The sequence below is a fragment of the Pipistrellus hanaki genome, assembly GCF_964339955.1.
Source record: "Pipistrellus hanaki genome assembly, chromosome: 3".
Taxonomy (NCBI): Eukaryota; Metazoa; Chordata; class Mammalia; order Chiroptera; family Vespertilionidae; genus Pipistrellus; species Pipistrellus hanaki.
Genome location: NC_140505.1, coordinates 175737820 through 175763184, shown reverse-complemented (window position 1 = coordinate 175763184; position 25365 = coordinate 175737820). Strand labels below are relative to the sequence as shown.

Here is a 25365-nt window from a genome sequence, read left to right as displayed (position 1 = left end):
ACGTGTCTGCACCGATTCGGGCGTCTCAGCTGCTCGATGGACCTCCCCGCTGTGGGCTTTCCAGGCCTCAGAGAGGCTCTGAAGTAGCTATATATATACTGAGTAACCAGATTATTATGTGTTCAGAGATCACAATAATCTGGCCACTCAGTGTGTGTGTGTGTGTGTGTGTGTGTATATATATATATATATTTTTTTTTCCCCCTAATATATTTTTATTCATCATTGGTGGGCTCCTCATCCCTCCCCAAGAGGTCTGGGATGGGGCTGAAAGTACTAGCCCTCTAATAACACAGTTGGTTCCTCTGGTAGTCAGCTCCCATCCAAAAGCATAGAGTTCCACAAACAGTTACCCTATTAGCATAAAACATGGAAAGAGCTTGTTATGAATAACAAAAGATGCTCCTATCCACAGGAAACTCCAATAGGTTTTAGATGCTCCATGTCAGAAACTGGGGACCAAGAACAAAAACATATTTCTTATTGTATCACAGTTTTCCCCATGAGAAGCATTATTATTTGCTCTTACAAGGCCTTCACCACTTGACTAAACCCAGACAAATAGGATTAACTCCTCACTCTGTATGTCCACTGTGGCCCCTCAGTTCCAGCCCATTTCCCACCCCTTTCCCCACAGGTGCCCTGTGACCTGGACACCACACCCAGTTCCCCAAATGGGAGCTACTCCTTCGGGCATCCCGGAAGTTTAATTCTCTGTTTTAAATGTCCTTCTCCCCTGGTGGGCTTGCAACTTCCCACTTACTCTTCATTCATCAGCTAAACCTCCTCAGGTGGCAAGTGCTGAGTAAGACTGAGGCTGAGAAAGGGACTGTGCACCCTCTCTCTCCCTCCCCTAGATTACTTGTGGTCTTTTAACATCTGGACAATTCCCCACCTCCCTCCTTTTGCCCTCTCCCCAACACCCACCACCCCTTTTTCACTTTAAATCCCCTTCCCTCTTACTTTGACCCATGCAAGACCTGGCCATCCTTCAAAGCCCAGGAAGTGCCACCTCTTCCAGGCGACTTTCCCAGTTGAGCCCATACAACATTCCTCTGTGCTGCTTTGTAAGACCTTCCAGCAATCACTGTGTCTTAATGATATTTGGACTTCCCCACGGAGTTCAGCTAAGAATCTTGCACTTAGTGGGGATTCAAGGCTTTGATGACAGTGTTTCCCAAAGTGTGGTACACGTACCCACAGCGGTACGGGAAGAGTTTGGTGGGGGTACGCGTTGCACCGAAGTTTGGTGGGGATGTGCACTGCACCGTGCTTAGCTGCGCCTAATTCTACGTTCTCAGGAGTACGAGGGGTACTCAGCGTTATGAAAATTATAGAAGGGGTGCACATATGTCAAAAGTTTGGGAAACAAATGTAGCAGATAGAACCCAACTGATGGAACCCCAACTCACTCCCTGTTCCACTGGCCAGCTATTTTTAGCACATCAGGGTCACCCTGGTATTGTGAATACAGAAAGAAAGCCTTTTCTTGCTATGCAAGCTCCATTTCGGCTGACTTCAGGAGAAAGGGAGATATTAGGCTGTTCCTTAGAGAAGGTGTTTTATTGTATTCACCAAAGGATGATGGGGAGAAGAATGGCACAGTGTAACAAGGAAGGAAGGAAATGAACTAATTCCTGCTTTAGAGGGGAGTATACAATAGCTGTGCACCAGGCTGAAGGAGTGTTTTCCAAAAGCACACAAAACAAGATGATTAATTATATGCACCGAAACCCACAGCGAGCACTTCCAATGAGAACAGGGACTGTCCCAGCACTGGGGCTACCTGCATACTCTGAATCTGTAAATGCTGCCTCGAGACTCCGACTACGGGAAGCAGTCCCCCTAAAAGCATAACTAATATGCTTGGGGAATATTTTATGTGATAATCATTCACTTTTCTGTATGCTATTCTCTTTGAAGTTCAAAGAGAATGAAATGATCAGAGGGCTACTACTACAAATGAATGACTATTCACCAGGGGTGGAAAAAAAAAATGTAGCATTCATATCGGGAGAGTTTATCCTTTTGTAGTTACCCCTTGGGCTCAATACGATGTCATTCATCATTCAAAGACGTAAGAGTTTGTGTATTTTTTTTTTCAAATTCTGTTCTCAAATAAAAGCCTGCTGGCATTACCTTCACTTTATTGCCCAAAGCGCACACAGCTGTTTAATAAAATATATGCAACAAGGGAAGATGAAGCGCAAACTGAGATTCCCCCCCCTCCCCCCCATTTCAACAAATTTAGTTAGGCAAACAGGGCATGCCAATTCAAAGAAGATTCCCTGAAGCCGTGTAAAATAACAAGGAGAGAAAGCCATTCTACCGAGCCCCGTATTTACAGTTGTGGAAGTTACATAATTACTGCATAAATATTTGTCAAAATTCTTGGGTGAAACCAAGAAATAAAGGCCAAGTTTCCCATGGGCTTTAGGATAAGAGGAACACGGAGGGCCGGCCCGCCCCGGGTGCCCCTCACTGCACATCCCAGATCTCGCAGAGGAGCGGGGTGAACTTGTGGTCATTGACCCGCCAGGACATCAGCATCTCCGCGTGGTGGTGGTTGAACGTCCTCAGCTCCGTCAGGCGGCCCAGGAGACAGGCGAAATGCTGGGGGTTCTCCGGTTGGTGGATCTTGCACAGCTTCTGCAGCACGTCCAACAGAGGTTCCTGAAGCTTCTCTACGGCCTCTCTGTCCTTTATGTATTGTCTGTCTGTTTTGATGTTTAACATAAAATGACAAAATGAAAGAGTGGAAGGTTTGGCATATTACAGTAAGCCTAACCTTTAGAACATATATATAGATATAGATATAGATATAGATATAGATATAGATATAGATATAGATATAGATATAGATATAGATATAGATATAGTGTATATATATATATATATATATATATATATAATATTAATGTCAAAGATGAAAGGAGAGAGAAAGGTAGAAACGTCAATGATGAGAGAGAATCATTGAGCAGCTGCCTCCTGCATGCCCCACACTGGGGATCAAGCCTGTAATCCAGACATGTGCCCTGACCAGGAATCGAACCGTGACCTCTTGGTTCCTAGGTTGACACTCAACCTCTGAGCCACGCTGGCCAGGCAAGGCTCACCTTCTTGAAGTGTAACTCACACATGTTGCACAGTTGAAATGTACAAATGAAGTGTTCAATTTGATGAATTTTCACACTCACGTACATGTACTTATATAATAGTAACTAGATCAAGATATAGAACATTTTCAGGCCTCCCTAAACTCCCCTTTCAATTAATGCCCCCAAAGTAGCATGTATGGTGAACATAAGTATCATTTCTGGTGGGTATATCCTAAGGACTGGAACTTGGGATGTAGGGTTTATATATGTATAACTTTAGTAGGCGCCGCCAAAATATTTTTCTTCTTGCCCAGCCAATGTAGCTCAGTGGTTGGACATTGACCTATGAACCAGAAGGTGATGGTTCGATTCCCCATCAGGGCACATGCCCAAGTTGTGGGCTCACTCCTCAGTATGGAGTGTGCAGGAGGCAGCCGATCAATGATTCTCTCTGTTGATATTTCTATCTCTTCTTCTCCCTTTCTCTCTGAAATCAATAAAAAATATATTACAAGCATTTTTCTTTTTTTTAGTGATAATTTTTTATGGTACAACAAGGTAACAAGTAGCTTCTGACTTAATGTCATGTATAAAATGGTTTTAGGCCACAACTTATGAATGTGGCATCACTCCCAAATAAATAAGCAAAAAATAGAAAAATGCATATATAGAGGTATTCATTTCAACATTGTTTAGAACAACAAATAATTGGAAGTATTCTGAATATCCAAACATATGGTAAAAGTTAGGTAAATGATTGGTCATCGATACAATGGAATATGATGCATGCACTACTATAAACTTTTCCAGTATAATTTTTTTTTAATGACAGGCAAAAGACGTTTGAAGAACAGTGTATTTTAAAACAAGACATTTTGGTGTGGCTCAATTGGTTGGAGTGTCATCCCATGCACTTAAAGGTTGTGGGTTCAATTCCTGTTCAGGGCACATACTAGTACTGAAGTTGCAGGTTCAATCCCCAGTGGGGGCTTGTGTGAGAGGCAACTGATCAATGTTTCTTTCATATATTGATGTTTCTCTTATCTCTCTTTCTTTTCTCTCTATCTCTCTCTCCTCCCCTACATCCCCCATCTCTAAAAATCTGTAAAACACATATTCCAAGGAGGATTAAAAAAATGAAATAGCCCAGCCAGTATGGCTCAGTAGCTGAGTGCCAATCCATGAACCAAGAAGTAACTGGTTCAATTCCACAGCAGAGCACATGCTTAGGTTGCAGGTTCCATCCCCAGTGGGGGGGGGGGGGGCTTGCAGGAGGCAGCCAATCAATGATGTTTCTCTCTTATCAATGTTTCTATCTCTCTCTCTAAAAATCAATTAAAACATATATTTAATTAAAAAAAAACTAAGGTGTGACATGGGCAAAAAATAAATGAGTAAAATAAAATTTAAGACAGTATTCTTTCTATTACGTTAAAAAGTATGTACATACTTTCATTTAGGCTCCTCTTTAATAATCCTTGAAAAAAAAAACCTTACTATTGGTATGGTACAACAAGGTAACAATTTTCACACTCACGTACATGTACTTATATAATAGTAACTAGATAATAGTAACTATAATAGTGAGCCCACAACTTGGGCATGTGCCCTGATGGGGAATTGAACCATCACCTTCTGGTTCATAGGTCAATGTCCAACCACTGAGCTACATTGGCTGGGCAAGAAGAAAAATATTTTGGCGGCGCCTACTAAAGTTATACATATATAAACCCTACATCCCAAGTTCCAGTCCTTAGGATATACCCACCAGAAATGATACTTATGTTCACCATACATGCTACTTTGGGGGCATTAATTGAAAGGGGAGTTTAGGGAGGCCTGAAAATGTTCTATATCTTGATCTAGTTACTATTATATAAGTACATGTACGTGAGTGTGAAAATTCATCACATTTTTCTATTTTTTGCTTATTTATTTGGGAGTGATGCCACATTCATAAGTTGTGGCCTAAAACCATTTTATACATGACATTAAGTCAGAAGCTACTTGTTACCTTGTTGTACCAAAAACATTGATCAGTAATAATATTTTAGCCGAAATCGGTTTAGCTCAGTGGATAGTCAGCCTGCGGACTGAAAGGTCCCGTGTTCGATTCTGATCAAGGGCATGTACCTGGGTCTCAGGTACATCCCCAGTAGAAGGTGTGTAGGAGAGAGCTGATCGATGATTCTCTCTCATCAATGTTTCTAACTCTCTATCCCTCTCCTTTCCTCTCTGTAAAAAATCAATAAAATATATTTTAAAAAAAAGAAAATGGCTGTGTTTTAAAAAAATATATATTCTACTTCCACTTTCTTTCCTTATAGTCTCATCTTTAAATTTTTGTAGCACTTTCCACCTCAATAATTACTACAAATTATTTTTGTTTCTTCATTAGTTGTTTTTCTTACCCCACTAGAGTGTAGCTGTGTCCTGCCTATTTCTTTACTTCCATATTCCCCAATGTCTAGAACCATGTTTAGCACATAGTAGGTATTAAAAATGTATTTACTGAATGAAAGCGAGGTTAGAAGAAAGGCTGAGAAGAAACACATTGAAAATGTTAACATGATTCAATTTGAAGCAGTGGGATTATAGGCCATTTTACTTTTTTCTGTTTCTGTGTTTCCCAGATTTTCTTTAATAAACATGATTATGATTATACTGGAAAAAATGAACAAATAGAATAAAAATGAAAATCCAACATCAAAATTACCTGGAGAGAGAATAACAATGGCTGTAAGCAATGCATACTCTTCTTGAGTCATTTTCAATTCTGCCACACTTTTGTAAAAACTAAACATCGGCGTTATATATTCATCAGAAATACCTGTGGGGGGGAGGGGAATGTGAAAAATTGCAGAAGCCTGGTAAAGTTGCTGAATAACTGAAATTGTAAAATTATAAACACATCGCATATATACAAACACGTGAATATTGGCACCCATATCCACATGTTTAAATAACGTCAATATATATTATATGTTCCAGCCAAAGGCCGGGCAAAGGTCAGCTAACAAAATCCTCCAAATATGACTAAATCAATGATTGGTGAATCTTTAATCTTGGCAGTGCCTTTGTTTTAGTCACTACTGTCTGACAATAAATGATAACATTCCTGGCTTGCCAAAACAATCTTCTAACGTCACCCATTTTCCAGATGGAGTTTGCTCATCTTTTCCATATTAATATCTATAATCAGCGCATAGATAGCATCTTAAGTAACCGCCCCCCAATTATTGTTCTTTAGCCCAGAAGTATCAACAGCTTCAATTAGTAATGTTTAGAGTTCTTATCAGAGTTCTGATATCTCTCTGAATTACTAAACCTGTTCATCCATCGCCTGCTAGGCATTGGGGCTTGGCTGTCCTCTTGGAACTCAACATGTCCAAAATTAAGACAACACGAACAAAGCGAAACTCTTTCTCTTCCTGGAAACGCACCTTGTTCCTGCTGTTCCCACTCTCAGTGACTGCTACTCTAAAGCCCCACCTGACAGTGAGATTCGGCCTCCCTCTCACGGGGTCAGAGGCTGCCTCCTGTGGTTAGACCTGCTAACTCTTCACTGAGCGGCTCCCTGTCCTCTCCACTGCACCTGGAATTAACTTAGTTTAAGTCTTTATCCTCTTCATCTGGAACACTGCAATGGCCTCCTCACTGGTCTTCCTATCTTCAGTTTAATCTCCTCCTCCCCATCCCCGAATTACCTTTCCAAACTTCAAATCACACCCTGACTCCCCACTTCCTACAAACCTTCAAACATTCTCCATGGAACAATTATTGGCATAATTGTTCTCCCTTTTTACAAAGGAAACTCCAGGACCTGTCCCCCTGCCTACCCCACCCACCCACTACTCACCCACGTGAGAATCACAGGAATTCACATTTATTGAGTGCACGGTTCCAAACACTTCTTATACTATAGCTCATTTAATCTTCCCAACATTCCATGAGATAGGTACAGAGAGGTTCTAGAACTTGCCCAAAGACACAACTGATAAGAGGTGGAGCCAGGATTCAAACCAAAGCTAGCAGGCTCCAGAGTCCTGGCTTGTAGCTGTGTCTAAGGTTTCCATTATATCTCACGGCCTTTATACCAGCCATTGTAGTTCCTAAAGTTCCCATCTCCCAGTTTTTAAAAAATTAATCCCCACCTGAGGATATATTTGTGTTGAATTTTTAGAGAGGAAGGAAGAGAGCAACGAGAGTGAGAGAGAAACATCAATGTGGAAGAAACTTCAATAGTTTGCCTACCACACTTGCCCTGAATGGGGATCGACTCACAACCCAGGTGTGTGCCCTGACCTGAAATCAAATCTACAATCTTTTGGTTCATGGGACGACACTTGAACCAACTGACCACCTGGCCAGGGCACATTGCCCAGGATTCATATATGTTCTTCTTTCTACTTGGTATAGCCTCCTTCTATCTTTATCTAGCTTGCTCCACGTTATACGTTAAGACTCCTTTGTGTTACTTCCTCCACTGATTGAACAAATATTAGTGCTGCCTGTTCTGTGCATGGATCCACTCCAGAAGAGCTCTGACTGTGGAATGTGGAGACAGGAAAAAAGACTCTGATGTGATCTATGGATGAATTGAGAAGAACGTAAGTTCCCAGGATTGGGCCAGACTTAGACTGCTCTATTCCATCCACACCAGACCTAAAGCCATAGAGTTTGGAGAGCCAAACCAGGACAAAACTGGATTCCAGATTCCAGAACATGTAAGTATCATCTGATATTACACTTTACAGAATCAGAATGTCTAAATCCTCACCTCTAAGAGAATCTAAAGAAGCATAGCATCGCAAACCAAATCCTTGGCCTTTTTCTCTTTAGTCAAAACACCACACTTTTCTCCCCTTTGACTTTTGAATCTTGACTCCAGTGGGCTCTCTTAACAACACTGTCACTGTAGAGCACCTTAGGGATTGCATCCTGTGGAAGACTGCCCTCTAGCCAGCTGTTTCCGGTTGCACTGAATGTGCAGGACCAAACTAGATGTAACTTAAAATGCAGAGGGTTGGATTGGAGTGTGGGCAAGCCTGGGAGTATCGGTCCTGGCTTCCAATAAATAGTGGTTAAGAGGTAATAGCCAGTTCTGAGTTTGAAGTCTGACCTATGACTTGGTCTTGGCCACATTATTTAAACTCTTTAAGCCTGTTTCCTCATCTGTGAAATGTGAATTATAACAATAGTAGCATATGAGAGTAGCATATGTAGAGTGCCTGGCTAAGAGTAAGACCTGCATAAATACTACAGCCGATCCTATATAATAAAAGGGTAATATGCAAATTAACCCTACTGGCAGAACAACAGGGAGTGGCTGGTCGCCCCTAGTGGTCAGTGCACTCCCACAGTGGGGAGAGCTACTCAGCCACAAGCCAGGCTGAAGGGCTCTGGGGCTACCAGAGGGATGTCTGAGTGCCAGCTTAGGCCCAATCCCCTGGGGAGCAGGCCTAAGCCAGCAGGTGGACATCCCCAGAGGGATCCCAGACTGCTAGAGGGTGCAGGCTGAGCTGAGGGGACCACCTCCCCCCACCACCCCAGTGCATGAATTTTCGTGCACCGGGCCTCTAGTAATTATTATAAGAGCTATTATTATTGTTATTCAGGATAATTGGATGAATGCATTGGTTCCATTGTAGTATCAATTCATCATAATCTTAGGTTAAGCTCAGATACCTTTGTATATGCAAAGCTATGTTGATTTTTGTTTTTAATAATTCTTTTTTAAAATATATTTTTATTGATTTCAGAGAGGAAGGAAGAGGGAGAGAGAAAAAAACATCAATGATGAGAGGGAATCATTGATCAGCTGCCTCCTGCACACCTCCTACTGGGGATCGAGCCTGCAACCCGGGCATGTGCCCTTGACTGGAATCAAACCCAGGACCCTTCTAGTCCACAGGCCGACATTCTATCCACTGAACAAAACCAGCTAGGGCATGTTTTTTTTGTTTTGTTTTTTGTTTTTGTGTGTGTTTTTTTAAGTATATTTTATTGATTTTACACAGAGAGGAATTGAGAGGGATAGAGAGTTAGAAACGTCGCTGAGAGAGAAACATCAACCAGCTGCCTCTTGCACACCCCCGACTAGGGATGTGCCATCAACCAAGGTACGTGCCCTTGACCTGAATCAAATCCGGGACCTTTTAGTCCGCAGGCCGACGCTCTATCCACTGAGCCAAACCGCTGTCGGCTAGGGCATGTTTTTAATAATTCTTTATTGTTGAAGTATTTCGTATGTCCCTCTTTTTTCTCCCATGGAGCCCCTCCAGCCCGTCCCCGCCCCCACCCCAGACCCTCACTGCCCCATCATTGTCTGTGTCCATGTACCATGCATATATGCATACAAAATCCTTGGTTGATTACCTTCCATCCACCCACCCTCCCCTGCCTTAAGGCAAAACTATGTTTTTGTTTTGCTTTTTACAGTCTGCTGTTTCCTAGGGATGAATACAAATTGACTGATCAGTGATTTGCTTCAGCATTTTTCTAGGTAGTAAATTTTCGGTAGTAAATTTTTCTAGGTAGTAAATTTTAGTAAAAGGGTTGTCCTTTTACACCTTCAAACAATGTCAGTCCTTGGCACTTGGGGACCACACCTATTAGCTGTGGTTATCTAAAATAATAACTCACAACTGTGCCATTATTTTACATAGTCCGTGAAGATTTGGGAGTAATATTAAAGGCAGCTGATTTAAAAATATTTAATATTTAGACATTGTCTTTGACTACCTAATTTTTTATTTTATTTGTCTTTCCTAATCCCCACTTACTTTCCAAAGATGTTACCTCTGTCACAGTGTAACAGAATCTAATTGAAGTTGATAATTTTAGAAAAGTAGGTTAAAATGTTTGTTATGATTTTTCACCTTGTGCATGTTTTAAAGGACAAAGTGAACATAGAGAAGATGTAGAAAACAAATAATAGAAGGGTTTTAAAAATATATATATATTTTCCTACAGGATGGGTCAAATATAAATCTGCTTTTGAATTAGAATCAATTATCAGAATTAAGCCAGGGCTGGGTAGCTCAGTTGGTTAGTGTCATCCCAATATGCCAAGGTTGTGGGTTTGTTCCCCAGTCAGGGCACATTTAACAATCAACCAATGAATGCATTAATACGTGGAACAACAAATGGATGTCTTTCTTCCCCCCATCAAATAAGTAAATAAATAAATAAATAAAATCAGAATTAACCACAACAGCATTAACAAAGAGGTGTTTTAAGTCTCTATGAACAGCAACTTCTGACATAAAAAATGTAATAATAGCATCTTCCTGAAGGGGCAGTCTTTTCCCATTTTCCTGCTTCCTCCTTACTGGAGACGTGCTTAAGGTTTACTTCAATTGGGCTCTTTATGCCCAATTTGCTTATTTTTGGTCACAAGGGGGCACCATTTTCTAACTTAAACATGAAGACTACTGTGAAAAAGTACAAAGTTGTGAAAAGCCATTTATATTCCTATTCCTCTGTTTCTTCTTTTCCTTTATTTATCAACTGTTTTCTTGTTTTATTTTTTTTAAATAGGTCTGTGATTGATATATTAACTGGCCAATGATCAGAAATGTTCTTTGAAAGAATAACTATTTGATAGAATCAATGCCATGCTGTTGTAAGTTATTTTAAATGCAATTGTCTTTTATTTCCTAATTAACTTTCTAGTTTTCATTGGAGATAAATAAAAAATAGAGCAGAGGTAGGTGTGTGTGTGTTCATGTGTGTGCGTGCGTGTGTATGTGTGTGTATGTGTGTGTGTTGCACAAATGTGCATTTTATACAAGGGATTCTTGTTAGGCTAGGACTCCCCATCCATGTTTCAAGGTCAAATGCAAATTTTGTTCTCTCTCAAGAGCTTCCTCTGTCACCGTGTATCAGAATTACTTGCTCCCTTCTTGATGTTCAATTCTATTGCACTTGTCACAACTCATTTCTTTCCATCCCATTAGAATGTGAAATACCATATAAATGTTATGAGAGTAGAAACCAACTATTCTCAGTGCCTGGCCCATTGCCTGGCCAGTAAAGCGTGCTCCACAGATGCTTCTTGTTCATCTCTGTATCCTTAGTAACCAGCCTGCTGCTGAGACATGGCAGGAGATTAATAAATGCATATTACATTATGCAATATTACATTTTGCTAGCTCTTATGATGAAGGTGACATAGATATGAGATGTGACAGGGGAAAGGATGCTATTAAGACAATGGAAACATTCTCATGGTGCTAAGAGAATGGACCGTAGCCTATAGCTAACTTGAACTCAGAGTCATTTGTGCTACATGGTTGGTCTTAGTAAAAACCTGCCAATAGCTCTAGCTGGTTTGGCTCAGTGGATAGAGAATCAGCTCACAGACTGAAGGGTCCCAGGTTCAATTCCGGTCAAGGGCACGTACCTGGGTTGCAGACTCAATCCCTGGCCCTACTTGGAGCATGTGCAGGAGGCAACCAATCGATGTGTCTCTCTCACAATGATGTTTCTCTCTGTGTGTCTCTCCCTGTTCCACCCTCTCTAAAAATCAATGGGAAAATATCCTCAGGTGAGGATTAACAATAATAAAATATTTAATAAATAACACACCTCCCATTAGTCCTAATGGCTAAAATTTATCTGGTCAAATTAGACCTCACCAGTGCTTAGGAATTGAGAGGTTTTGGACTATCAAGTCCCAGATTCATCCCAATATAATTCACCAATTTTTGTACATCTAATATGTACCAGGCGCTATGATAGTGCTGGGAATGATCCTCAAGCAGTTGACAGATTAATGCAAGAGATAGATACATAAATAAATACATAATGACCAAAATGGGACAAATACAAAAGGCTCATTGGTACAGCTGAAGGCTAATGAGAATATGAACTCACGTAATACTTCCATACTTTCTCTTATTTTGAGAAAACTTTCTTCCTACAATTTGAGCCCCAAATTTGTCCATGCCAAAATTATTCCATGGCCATTTTTGAAAAGCAAAAGGAGAGCTGTTACCAATTTCAAACTTTGTGTAAGCATTTCCTTTTCTTGTAAATATTCTGTCATTTGTTTCTTTATATTTCTAAGCTTTCTTTCAAAGATAGTATTGGAGCTGATGGTTTACATCTACTTCTTTAAAAAATGTAGTTCTTATCATTGTTTTCATTTCTTCCCAAGTCCAAAGCAGTGAAGTCAGATGTATTTAAAGAGTAGAAAAATAAACATAGTGTATACTACATTGAGTATACTTCATTGTGCCGCTACAAACTAGCTACAACTTGATCACTCTAGTAAGAATTTCTCTTTTCTCTGACCTCACCATCTCTATTCATTTTATAATTTACTTAAGAACCATTTAAAATGGCTTATACTTTACCTCTTAACCAAAGGCATGAACCGAATCTTACCAGTCTTTATATTCCCTACCAGCTGATAGTTGGCAAACGTCAGATCTTAGCAGTAACAGGTGTGCGGTAGGAAAAGACTGCTGGGCTTTGATAGAACAGCTGTGCTCAGCTCATGGCCCTCTGCTGATTAACTGTATGACCCTGGGCAGATCACCTAGCCTCTCTAAGCCCTTCCCCCATCTATAAAATAGTGGCATAGTATCCTCCTTCAGGGGCCACTGGGAACACGAACAGGATGTAATATGTAAAAACAAACCATTGCGAAATCACAAGATATGCTATCACCCTGATAAACACTTAATAGAATATTTCATTTCTGTCTATTCTGGAGACCCAAAAAGGCCACAAAATACTATGAATTTCAGAAGTTACCGTAGTTATATATGTAATTAATAGAGCGATTTTTTTTTTGTTTTGTTTGTGAGATGTTAAAATATAAACTCAGTGTTAGCAAGCCTATTTCAATCCTAATACCATATTTAATGGTATTATAGGATTGTTCCTGTTTTTAATGAAACTTCCATCTTTTAAAAATTTAATTTTCATACAACGACATTGGGAGTAAAAATATTGATGCGCTAGAATTATGTAGAAACAACTTATCCAAAGGTTGTGTCAGATATATGTTCTGAAGCCTCAGTTAGCATAAATAAACATTATAACCCTCATTAAATAAATGTAGCTGAGGAGACTGCATGTTTGTTCATAGAATTGGGATGTAATAATAGCAAAGAAAGGCATATGAACTTGGAGAATAAGAAAAGAAATTTCACATTATATTCTTTAAAGAGTTGTGTAGGCATAAACAGGGTAACAGACATTGCTACTGTGGAATTTCAAGTACAATACAAATGTGAATGTATTATATTTGCATAAGAATGAAAAGCTATTTTGAAAGGTCACCTGGCAAGATTAGGTTTTTATGTGGTGTGTGGAGGAGACAGTGTTCTGAAAATCCACTAGGAAAAGCAAATTCATAAATATGAATAAATAGAACCATCATGATAGATAACAAAACACTAATCAGCATGCGAATTCGGATGCTTTTTACTTTCCCAATATGTGGTCGAATTTTGGGTAAAGTATCTTATGAATTAGATACTTTATTTATAGAGTATCTTTAATGCATCTTTATTTATAGAGACCACATGCTGGAAAACTTTTATTTTCTGTTGATCCTCACCAGAGGATATTTTTTCCATGCTTTTCAGAGACAGCAGAAGGGAGAGAAAGTGGGAGAGAAAGACAGAGAAACATTCATGTGAGAGAGACACATCGATTGGCTGCCTCCCACATATGCCTGACCAAGGGGTGGGAAGCACACTTGCAACCCAGGCACATGCCCTTGACTGGGAATTAAGCCCGCAACCCTTCGGTGCATGGTCCAATGCTCTAACCACTTAGTTACACTGGCCAGAGCTGAAAAACTTCATTTTTCAACCTTTCATTTTTCAACCTTGCAAATTCAAGTTCTAAAATTTATGTTATCAAGCAAGAATTTTTTATTACATATTTTTTAACCTGTAAAATCCTCATCATTTCTCACCTAGTTGCTGCACTGGTCTCTCCTAGGTCTCTTTGCTTCTTGTCTCAATCTCTCTAAGCCTTCCTTCATAATATTGCCAGAAAGATCTTTCTATAATACCTCAATGGTCATGTCACATCTGGTCAGAATAGTACAAAGGCACCCCATTATGTAATGACTAAATTAAACTAGTTACCTGTCATTCAGTGTCTTTTAATATCTAGCACTTACTACAATTTCAGCTTTACAAATACTATTTTTTAATAATATTAAAGAACTTGTGAGTCCTATACATGGTTAATCTCTCATCCCTTCACACATTTGCACTTTCTATGTTATCCTATAGAATAAAAGCCTAATATGCTAAATGTCTGGTCGTCCAGTTAACCAATCAAAGTGAATAGGCTAAGGCTGCTCAACCGCTCGCTATGATGTGCACTGACCACCAGGGGGCAGATGCTCCCACTGGTAGATTAGCATGCTGCTGGGATCTAGCTTATCAGAACTGAGCAAGATGGACCAGACATGCGGTTGCCTTGACAGGACCAGTTCCTTGCTCCTAGAAGTTGTTAAACTAAAACATCAATGGGTAATATAGGAATAATGCATCTTTTAAAAGTGTTTTTTTTAATCTACCAATGATGCTAATTATGCTTTTAAATTTAAACTAAGAGGAAAAACTATGACTATGGTAAGGCTCCCTTCAAAAATATTTTTAATTTTCAATTATTTTACTTATATCACAGGTGCAGAACCCTTCTTTCCAATATCTATTCTAAAATACTGGCCTTGTGAGTATTTAAAAAAAAAAAAAAAAAAAAAAACTTGTTCCAGTCAATTATAGAATAATAATACTTGAGGGGGGAAAAAGATCTTCAAAATTCATCTTATCTCATTCATACACCCAACCCATGTGTATATATAAAAACTTATTCTATTTTAACTATCTTCTGAGATAAACTGCATAGAATTTCTAGTAATCCATTCTGATATTATTGTTGTTATTGTTATTGCTGTTGTTGTTGTTATTATTATTATTACATCTCCATTTCCCACATCCCTCACTCCCTTCGCTTTGACAACCATCATCTGCTCTCTGTATCTATGAGTCTTTTTCTGTTTTGTTTTGTTGAGACATTTTGGTTACAATATTACTCCATAATAAGTTAAATTGAGTTCTTCATACTATTATTTCATTTGCCTTTTGAAGTGCAGGGTTTAAGACACACGGCTCTCTCGTCTATAAAATGGGAATAATAACATGCTTATTTCATAGGATATTTTCAAAGATTTGATGGAAGCATGTATGTAAAGTATTTAGAACAGTGACTGAAAGCTAGTAAATGATATATGTGTTGCTATTTTTATTTCTTCTTACCTTTCTTTGAATGAAGACGTTTAATAGTTTGATACATAGCCATTTGGATCTGGAGGCTTTGAACAAATGAATCTTTTCCTGGACTGAATAACCACAGCTCCTTTGTGCTATATTTTTTTTATAAGAACTAATTTTCCAAATTTTTAAAAATCCCCCTTGTGACCCTTCATCTCAGTGAAGGGAAAGAGTTCATATTTTGCTATTGCAACAGGATATTTTAAACCAAGACTCTAAAAGTCCCATCTAAATAGACTCTATGAACACATACCTTTATCGGGTCATTCTCCATGTTATTCATAATGGGCATATAATACTACATAAGACAAGCAAGAACCCTGCCTTCGTGGGTTGTACAAATTCTTAGCTGCAGAAACAAACTCTTTCTATCATTAAGCAAGTCACATACCACTCTTTCGGATTCTCTCTTCCAATAGGTCAGCATGTCCAGCTGGAAGTTTCTTATTGAAAATCTCAGCTGACCGGAGGAACATAGCTTCAACTGCAGACCCTTTCAGCAAAGCAATCTGATCTTCATGGTCCAACGTCTGAAATCCTGCATGAAGGTGATAATGAAATCAGTATCAAGGAGTTGTAAATGCTATAAAAGAGTATTCATCTTCACCATCATCCCCATCCTTCCCACTGATAAAACATTTTCATAAAATTATTTTGTAGTTGTTTTAAGACTGGATAGTCAAGCTGACTCAATAAGTATCTATTGTTCTCTCCCAAATAGAAGCTGGCTTTTATCTTCATTTGTAGGATTTGATAAACAAGTTGGGTAAAAGAGGATCCATGTCAAATACATACATATGTGTGTGTGTGTGTGTGTGTGTGTGTGTGTGTGTGTATATATATATATATATATATATATATATATATATATATATATATAAAACTGAGTGGCCAGATTATGATCTCTGAACGCATAATAATCTGACCACTCAGTGTATATCCTGTCCTATATAATAAAAGGCTAATATGCAAATTGTTCCCTTAACCAAGAGTTTGACCAGCAGGCAGGAGACAGGCCAGCCAAACAGCCATATCCCCTCCCCCTGGCCAGGCTGGCTGGACCCCACCCATACACAAATTTATGCACTGGGCCTCTAATATATCATACACAAATTCATGCACTAGGCATATATATATATATATATATATATATATATATATATATATATTGAATGGTGAGATTATTATGAGTTCAGAGATCATAATAATCTGGCCCTCTCAGAGAATATATATTGAAAATATATATATATATTATGGCAGAGATAGGCTGATGCAGATGAAGCCCCCTTAAAAGTCAGAGGCAGCCGAGACTGGTTTGGCTCAGTGGATAGAGTGTGGGCCTGCAGACTGAAGGGTCCTGGGTTTGATTCTGGTCAAGGGCATGTACCTTGGTTGCGGGCACATCCCCAGTGGGGGTGGTGCAGGAGGCAGCTGATTGATGATTCTTTCTCATCAATGTTTCTAACTCTCTATCCCTCTCTATTCCTCTCTGTAAAAAAATCAATCAATATATATTTTAAAAAGTCAGAGGCAAGTAGATTCTCTTTGAGCCATTATTTTAGTTGCATTTGGTGTCAGAGGTCAACTCTGCAGAATGGAAATTTCCACAAGCCAGAAAAATTTTTATGTGTATCCAGAGATTTAAAGAAATATTTGGCCAACTCATGGATCTTTAGTCTACCTGGAGAATGTGTAACATTTCCAATAAAAAACAAACAACCCAATCAAGATCATGTTGTGCTATCTTCTCTAAGCTCAGCCCTCCACCATGCAGGGCGAGGAAAATGACTGACTGAAGTAATGAACGGGAAACAAACACAAGCTCATGTGCACATGTGTGCACACACACATACCACAATTAGAGATAAAATAATGGTAATGCCTTCAGGGTCTAAGTGGCCTAGGAGAGTATTAAATAGCAATGGGAGTTTAGAGGAGAGAGTAACGCTAAGGATAAAGAAGTAATGTCACTGTGTCAGAGAATCTAAGTGCTCCTTTGCGGGCAGGAGACCTGGCAGGTCTCTAACACTCTGGACAGACCCCAATGAACTGTGGAATGGAATCCCTCAACTCGGACCTTCACAAAATACTCTTTCATTATTAGTATTGCATAACTATTATTACTATTTGTAGTAATGTCATTTCTGTAATTATTGTTAAAACATTTTTTTCCTTCTCGAGGGTTGTCTTTTCTTTCCTTCTCTCTCTGTGTGTGTGTGTGTGTGTGTGTGTGTTTTTCCCCCCCATTCTACTTTGCTCATTAAACACACATTAATTATACTCTCTCCCTATCGACGCAGTCCAGGCACAGGATTGAAGAAGTGTGTAAGATACTGCCATTGCTTTCAGATAAGCTACCTTATTATAAGGAAAATTTTTATTTGTCCCCAATATTTCTTGGTTAAAGATCAACTGACCATTTGAAATGAAAAATCTTTCCCCATAAACAACAAAAAACATCATATTTCTTCCTTTCCAATATCTCTTCCCACAGTTTCTGACTCTTGAATAATCATGTTTTTGATCAAGATTGCCTTCAGCTTAATTATCATAAAACAAATTAAGTTCTGTTTTTCATTGTTAATAAATAAATGAGAGAATATTAATGTTTCCATGATAACGAGAATTTTCTTCCCACATTTTATGAGTTTTATGTAGGCTTATGTTTATCTCTGACTCATTTAATGAAATAATAGCATAATGCTGGCAAAAGAAGGCAAATTAACATGTTTAATTAAAATCCTATGTCAGAAGTTACCTTCTGTAATTTAATATTACTATGTTAGCTACACAAGGTATTTATTATATTCTTCTATCTAGACCATGAGATTTTTAATGTACTAATATATTTTTTAAAACAACAAAACAACTTAAACCTATTGGCTGAGATTGCATTGAAATTGTATCTAAAAGAATTGGACTCTGGGAGATAAGTAGCTGGCATTCCAGTTTCCTGCACTGACACCATCAGAATTACTGGATAAATCCCTCTCCCTCACCTCACACATGATGGACACTTGTTCATCAAGTGCTATCAATTTTTTAAATATATATTTTATTGATTTTTTACAGAGAGGAAGAGAGAGGGATAGAGAGTTAGAAACACTGATGAGAGAGAATCACCGATCAGCTGCCTCTTGCACACCCCCTACTGGGAATGTGCCCACAACCAAGGTACAAGGTACATGCCCTTGACAGAACCTGGGACCTTTCAGTCCGAAGACGGATGCTCTATCCACTGAGCCAAACCGGTTTCGGCAAGTGCAACCAATTTTTAAATATCTCTTTGTTTCCTATTCTCTCTCCCACTGCTATTGCTTTATTTCAAGCCCTGTTGCTTGGACTAATGCGGTAGCATAGTAACTAATTCACATTGCCTATAGTTCCTCCCTGTTCATATCCATCTAATATGAACCTAATAAAGTTATATCACTATAACATAAATCTCATCATTTCCATCTTTTAAAAAAGCCACCAAGAACCAGTGGATGAGAATTAATACCCTTAGTTAGGCCCTAACTGGTGTGGTACCAGCTTACCTTATGTCTAACCAAGAAGACACTGACATTATGCTACAGCCACAGTGAATTTTCCCTTCCTTCTCTAATAATTCACTTCTTACTCGTGCCTCGTTATATTTTCACAAGAAGATTTCTTGATTTCAAATGGCCCCTCTCCTTAATGTCAACGGAAAAGCTCTTTTTTGTTTTAGATCCAATGCAAATATGATTCTCTCAGAAGCCTACTTATCTTTCTCAAATATAATCAGCAATTGCTTTCTTTTTGTTCAAACAGCACTTTGCATACACTTTTTAAAAGAAATTATACCCTTTAATCACTTTCCTTGTAGGTAATAGCTAGGTATTTAGTATAGAATAGGTATCGACAAACATTATTAAATGAATAAATGGATGGATCACAACTTAGCAAAGTCACTATTTCTTAATTTATCAATTTGGAAGAATTAGCATAAATCATTTTAAATATCCTATCTGGCTCTAACATTTTATGTCTGTGGTAGACATATTAAATCAGATGTGAGATAATTCTCTTTTTGAACCAAACAGATTTGCCTCTCTTAATGTCACAAGAATATCACACAGTGTAGCAGAGAAGTAACTACATGTAAAGATACCTGGTAGCTTTTTTGTGAATTCTACAAGAATCTGTACATGACTGGTAGCCATTTCAGTTAAAATGAGAAAATTTTCTTCTGCACTGAATTCTTCTTTTAACTGAATTTTAAGAAAAAAGCAAATGATTAATAAGTAGATAAAAGGATAAAACAGTGTAAAATCATTAGGCTAAAGAACCAGACTTAGACAATAACATTTAAAAACCTAGTTCATATTTTTCAGGTCCTTGGAGAGCAATTATTATTACCAAGATAAATATGAGACTTCTTTCTCATTAGTTATTTAATGCTGCTAAAAGCTTAAATGTATAACAAATTCTTGGCTCTAATCATTACAAAGTAACATGTTTATATGCTAATTCCACCTCCAACATAGTAAACACCCAGAAAATATTAAGTTTAAGCCCATGCATTTTCAGATAGTGTACATACAATTTTATTTGTGATTTCCTGAGGCATCCTCTGTTTGCTATATGAATCCATAATATAATGTAGAAGATTCTGTTGATCCAGGGTGAGTTCAGTTTTCTCCTACACTGGCAAAAAAATAAAATATGTTAGGGAAGGTGGCTATAAGATATTCTCTTTCTCTCTATAGATAGATAGATAGATAAATAGATAGATAGATGATAGATAGATAGATAGATAGATAGAGTGTATACACACACACACACACACACACACACACACTCATCGGAAGTAAAATAAATATCAGAAATTGTTGGGGAAAGCCCTAAATATAGCAGGAACTGTATACTCTGATTGTGTCATAGCTTTTTTTGAGCTCTTGGGCAAGCCATGTCCCCATTTCACTAAATTTGTCCCAAGGTACTCATTTTCCTCTCTGTAAAATAGGGGGAAACAAACTATTTCTTTCCTATATTTCTTAGGAATAAATAATCATCTGGATATGAAGCTCATTGAGTCCATTCATAGAGAAGTTCAGTGCAAGTTCAAGGTTTGGCCATAACTTAGGAAAAGTTCCCCCATATAACATGGAGATTCCGTTTGAGGATATTTATGTAGAGCAGGGGCTGACACACTGGGGCCCACGGACCAAATCCACCTGGTTTTATAGATCCACTGGAAGATAACCGTACGTATTCATTTGCTCATGTGTTACCAATGCTACTCAACGCTGGGTAGTTGAGATAGAGACCATGTGGCCAAAGCCTAAAATATTTGGCACTTTACAGAAGAAAACTGCCGACCCCTAAGGTAGAGAGTCCTCCATCTGGACAATCCAGCCCCCAAACATCTCTTTTTCCCTTACTAGCATCTTTGGAAGAGGGTGAATAATTGTGTCACTCTTTGCTTCCTTATACCAAAGGTGAAGCACTATGGCAAAATAATACTTTCATATCAAATACTTTTCCTGTGATAAATATAAAATGATATATCTGAAAAACTAAACGTGGATGATTTTTTTTATTAGTAGTGTAATAAATATTAAGAAGGGCATAATTTGAACAAAAAAATAGATTGGTTTTTCAGCTAAAAATTAAATTAAAATTCCTTTAAGTGCCCTGTGCATTATCAGTATGTTTAGCTAATCATACAAGATGCCATTCCTCTATTTGTCCCAAGTTGTCTCGAAGGATTCTTGGAGTGATCTGTGACCTCAGCAAAAGAGCTTTTCTCTATTGGTGCACAAATGTGCATTCACCCTGTTTTACCCATTGATAAAGACTGACTCATGTCCTGGCCGGTTTGCTCAGTGATTAGAGCATTGGCCCATGGACCCAAGGGTCTTGGGTTTGATTCCTGACCAAAGGCACATACCTTGGTTGCAGTTTCAATCCTCGGCCCCAGTGGGAGGCAACCAATCGATGTGTCTCTCTCACCTTGATGTTTCTTTCTCTCTCCCCCTCCTCTTCCTCTCTTCCACTCTCTAAAAAATTCAATGGAAAAAAATATCCTCAGGTGAGGATTTAAAAAGACTAACTCGTAAGTCTATCGAGTCCACACCCTTCCCAGTCTGAACCTCCCTTCTCACTGGCAGGAAAATGGTCATTAAAACTCAGTTTGAAAAAAAATCCCTTTTATACACCAAACCATTTCTACTGGCAACCTCTGGGTAGTAGGAATGAAATGGAGCCATGGAGAACTTTCCCTTCTTTTACTTTACACACTCCTCCTATCTGACTTTTACACGGAAGGATGTATGACTCTCGTGATCAAAAAGAAACTCATTCACCCGTGGACACAGACAATGGGGGTGGTGCAGGCCTTGGAGGGGGGTCAGAATGGGAGTGGGCTGGAAGAGGTTAATGAGGGAGAGGTGGGAGAAAACCTATGAAATACTTTCAACAATAAAGATTATTTTTTTTAAAGAAGAAAAAAGAAAGAAACCCACTCAATGCCCAGCTGAAGTGACATTCTGCTCGTGGCTGTGGCTCTAACGTGAAAGCCTCCCAGCCAGACCATGACATGCCTAGCAGCCCAGCGGCGCTGGCTTTGGCAGACACCGTGGTGTGTTATTACCCTGCATGACTTCGTGGTCGAGGTCACTTGTCGCAGGTCACGCCCTTCGCTGTCTTCATTAACACTCTGATCTGCGTGCTGCTTCACGTTCTTTCTCAGTCGTTTGGATTTACACTGAATTTCAGTTAACAAGCCTAAAAAAATTAACATAGAGACTTAACCAACCACAAGAAAGTACTGTTGGGTGTGTGGGCACGAGACTTGGCCTTGAACAAGAAATGTATCCTCCGTGAGTCTCAGCTTCTTTATTTGTAAAATAGGAATAATATCTACCTTGCATGGTTTTGTGGATATTAAATGTTATGTCATTTTTTTAAAATTGAGCTTTATATAAAGGATGTAATGCAAAGCATTGTACAAATGCAAGGTTTTTGATCCATACAATGAAGAATAACACTCCTTGTTCCTGTCCTAGGGAACTTTGAAAGTTATTGTTTCAAGACAGAATATTAATAGTATAACTGCACCATAACGCATGTATTCAATTTCACATTAAGCATATAAGTAAACATGAATCAAACAAATGCCAAGATCCTTTAGGAAAAAAATTCCAGTCCTGTTCATTTTCAGATCTGTATAGATGGTTGAGAACATAGTTAAAGATGAAAATAACTCCAGGGGACCTAGACATTTTCATTTGAATAATCATATACTATCATCATTAATTTATACTAAGCAGGCCTATAAAAAAATAACATAGACTTCTCTTCCACATTCCTATTTAACTTCCTCATTCTCTCAATGTGAAGGAAACAAAATCCCAGGAATTTCCTTGTCTGGGGAATTCAGTTTATAGGATCCTATGAAAGCTTTGCACCTGTTCCTGGTCAAGTCTATGTGCATAAATAATAGTGTAGCCTCTTCTATTCTAGGTGGCGTCATGAAAAATGTCCCCGGAGCTCCAGTGGGGACAAGGTCATGTTTAAGTGATGAGCCACATGAACCGCCTGGTATCGAGGCAAATGTTTCCATGGCAGGATTGGGTTCCAGCGGCCGCCCCTCCTGCAGTCTCCTGTTTCATACACGCAGAGAGGCGATTGTGATCGGCCGCCATAAAACTTTCATCCTCCCGGCCTGGCATCATTTACACTGACCTATTTTCCGCCTCCTGCGTGCATTCTTTGTCTGGGCCCATCCCAGGGGCCTGCATGGTTTGGGAATAATAGCCCTGGAATCGCCTTCCAAAGGCTTTTCTTTCGTGTGGCATTCCCTCCCTGACTGTGATCATCCCCGTGGTGACATCTGTTTGTCTCCTTGTGTTTGGAGGGGAACAGGGTCTATCTCCGAATCTGAGCGGTCTGTAGGATTTGCAGAATGAAAAATGAATATGTTATAGCCCGGCATGCATTCCCAATGCTGATGGAGATTACGGTTCCTCACAAAGCCAGGAGTGAATACACTGTCTTTTTTTTTTTCTTTATCAGATGGAAGGGCCAAATGATATTAAAACTTGGGGGAGTTAATTTCCTGTGTAAATCTATACAAATTGGTTCAGAGCTGCAACCAAAAAAAAAAAAAAAAAGATTCTTAATAAAATGACTTGATTTAAAACTCGATGGTGACAATTCAGTGGCAGTTAGACCTTCTTCTTAATTTTCCCCACAACTGTGAATTCTTATGCTAATGAAACAAAAATTTAAAAAGGTATCAAATTGAATTTGGAGGAAACTTTTAGACTGTCATTCTTTGTAAGTTATTAAAAATATTGCCACTCCGCTCCATGTCTCATTGCAACAGTGAACAACAAAACACAGCTGTTTTTTTCCAGGTGAATTAAATGCTCTTTAGCTGACAGTTTGGACAATTTAGTGGTTAATGATCCTTTCCAAGAACTTATATGGCTTAGTAAGTCCCTTCTTTGATGGGTGAAGAACCATTCTAATTAGACGCGTTACCTGGCTTCTGCCTTCTTAAGAGATATTTAGTGGAATTTAATTGCTTGATGCGAATACCTCTATACATACATTCAGCCAACATTCCCATCTCTTTGCATTTCCTTAGTCGACACTCCTGGCACTTCCTTCGCATGTACATGTCCATCACACAGTTGCCTCCGTTTTTACACTTGTACACGGCATTTTTGGTGATGCTTCTCCTGAAGAAACCTGCGGCAGAAACACAGACAGGAGTGAAAAGACTCCTCACACCGTCTGCTCAGAAAAAACACATTTGGACTGAGATGCCCAAGAATTTTCTCCTGGACCCCTGGAGAGTAGCAGCTGCCAGGTAATCCTTGTGTGCACTGTTGACAAAGTGCTTTCAATTGCACTGCATCACCCAGAAAGCTGCTGTTTTTAATTCATCTCTCAAAAAATAAAGACATGTTTCCCTGATAGCTTTTCTAAGGAAAAATAAACAACCCTCAGTTCATTGTTTAAGATAAATTATGTTCATTATATCTTCATGGGGGGGTCAATTATGGGCCAGTGTACTTATTCTAAGTGCTAGAGATTCAAAGGTAGGTAAGTCATCCCTGCCCTCTTAGCATCTACAGCAGTGGTTCCCAACCTTTCTAATGTCGCAACCCTTTAATACAGTTCCTCATGCTGTGGTGACCCCCAACCATAAAATTATTTCGTTGCTACTTCATAACTGTCATTTTGCTACTGTTAATAAATCGTAATGTAAATAACGGTGTTTTCCGATGGTCTTAGGTGACCCACAGGTTGAGAACCACTGCTATAGAGCCTAAGACAGTTACAAAGTAGCAACGAAAATAATTTTATGGTTGGGGGTCACCACAGCATGAGGAACTGTATTAAAGGGTTGCAGCATTAGGAAAGTTGAGAACCACAGTGCTACAGGCTGGCTGAGGGCCAAGCCATGCAAATAATCAAATAAGTAAAATTAAGCCTTCCTGGGCTGTGCTGGGGCAGAGGAGGCAGAGGGAATGGTTGGTTCTGGGGGAAGAAGTCAGACTCAGAGGTGAGTGTTGAGCTAAGTCTTGAGGTTGAGTCATTATTGCGGAGAAAGAGAAACCATTACAGGGTTTTGGGTTTGGCAGGGGAGGGTATGACCTAACGTGCATGTTGGAAAGAAAGGTGAACAGGGAGACTAGAGACAGCAGACTGTGATCAGCCAAGAGGTGATCAGGCCTGGACTTAATGTGGGAGGCAGTGAGAACAGGGAGGAGGCAATAGCAGAACAATCATACCTTGGTGACTAACTCAGTGTGAACCAGGGGCTGAAGGAAGAGTGAGAGATGTCAAGGCTAAAGGAGTACTAGACTTGCTTGTGAATTTGTTGGTTGGCAAAACTTGCAGTAGAAAAGATGTTACCATTTTCCTAACTGTCAAATTCAACCACGGAGAGTATATAAAAAATAAAAATAAAAAAA

The 25365-nt window shown here is 39.1% G+C and overlaps 1 protein-coding gene across 5 annotated transcripts in view; it reads right to left on the bottom strand.

The window, feature by feature from the left end:
• Window positions 1-1546: 1546 nt before the first annotated feature.
• The window catches only part of NR1H4 (nuclear receptor subfamily 1 group H member 4), a 69725-nt gene continuing 45906 nt past the window's right edge, over window positions 1547-25365 (bottom strand). For 3 of the 5 annotated variants that reach the window (XM_084879996.1, XM_084879994.1, XM_084879997.1), the window contains 7 exons: window positions 23993-24133; window positions 22029-22162; window positions 19977-20075; window positions 19545-19644; window positions 15801-15947; window positions 5815-5928; window positions 1547-2717 (listed from right to left, as the gene is read on the bottom strand). In XM_084879996.1, coding sequence (XP_084736122.1) covers window positions 2479-2717; window positions 5815-5928; window positions 15801-15947; window positions 19545-19644; window positions 19977-20075; window positions 22029-22162; window positions 23993-24133 — 974 coding nt within the window. In that variant the 3' untranslated portion in view covers window positions 1547-2478. Of the gene's footprint in view, window positions 2718-5814; window positions 5929-15800; window positions 15948-19544; window positions 19645-19976; window positions 20076-22028; window positions 22163-23980; window positions 24134-25365 lie in introns of all 5 variants that reach the window. The other 2 variants (XM_084879995.1, XM_084879993.1) reach the window with 1 other exon arrangement.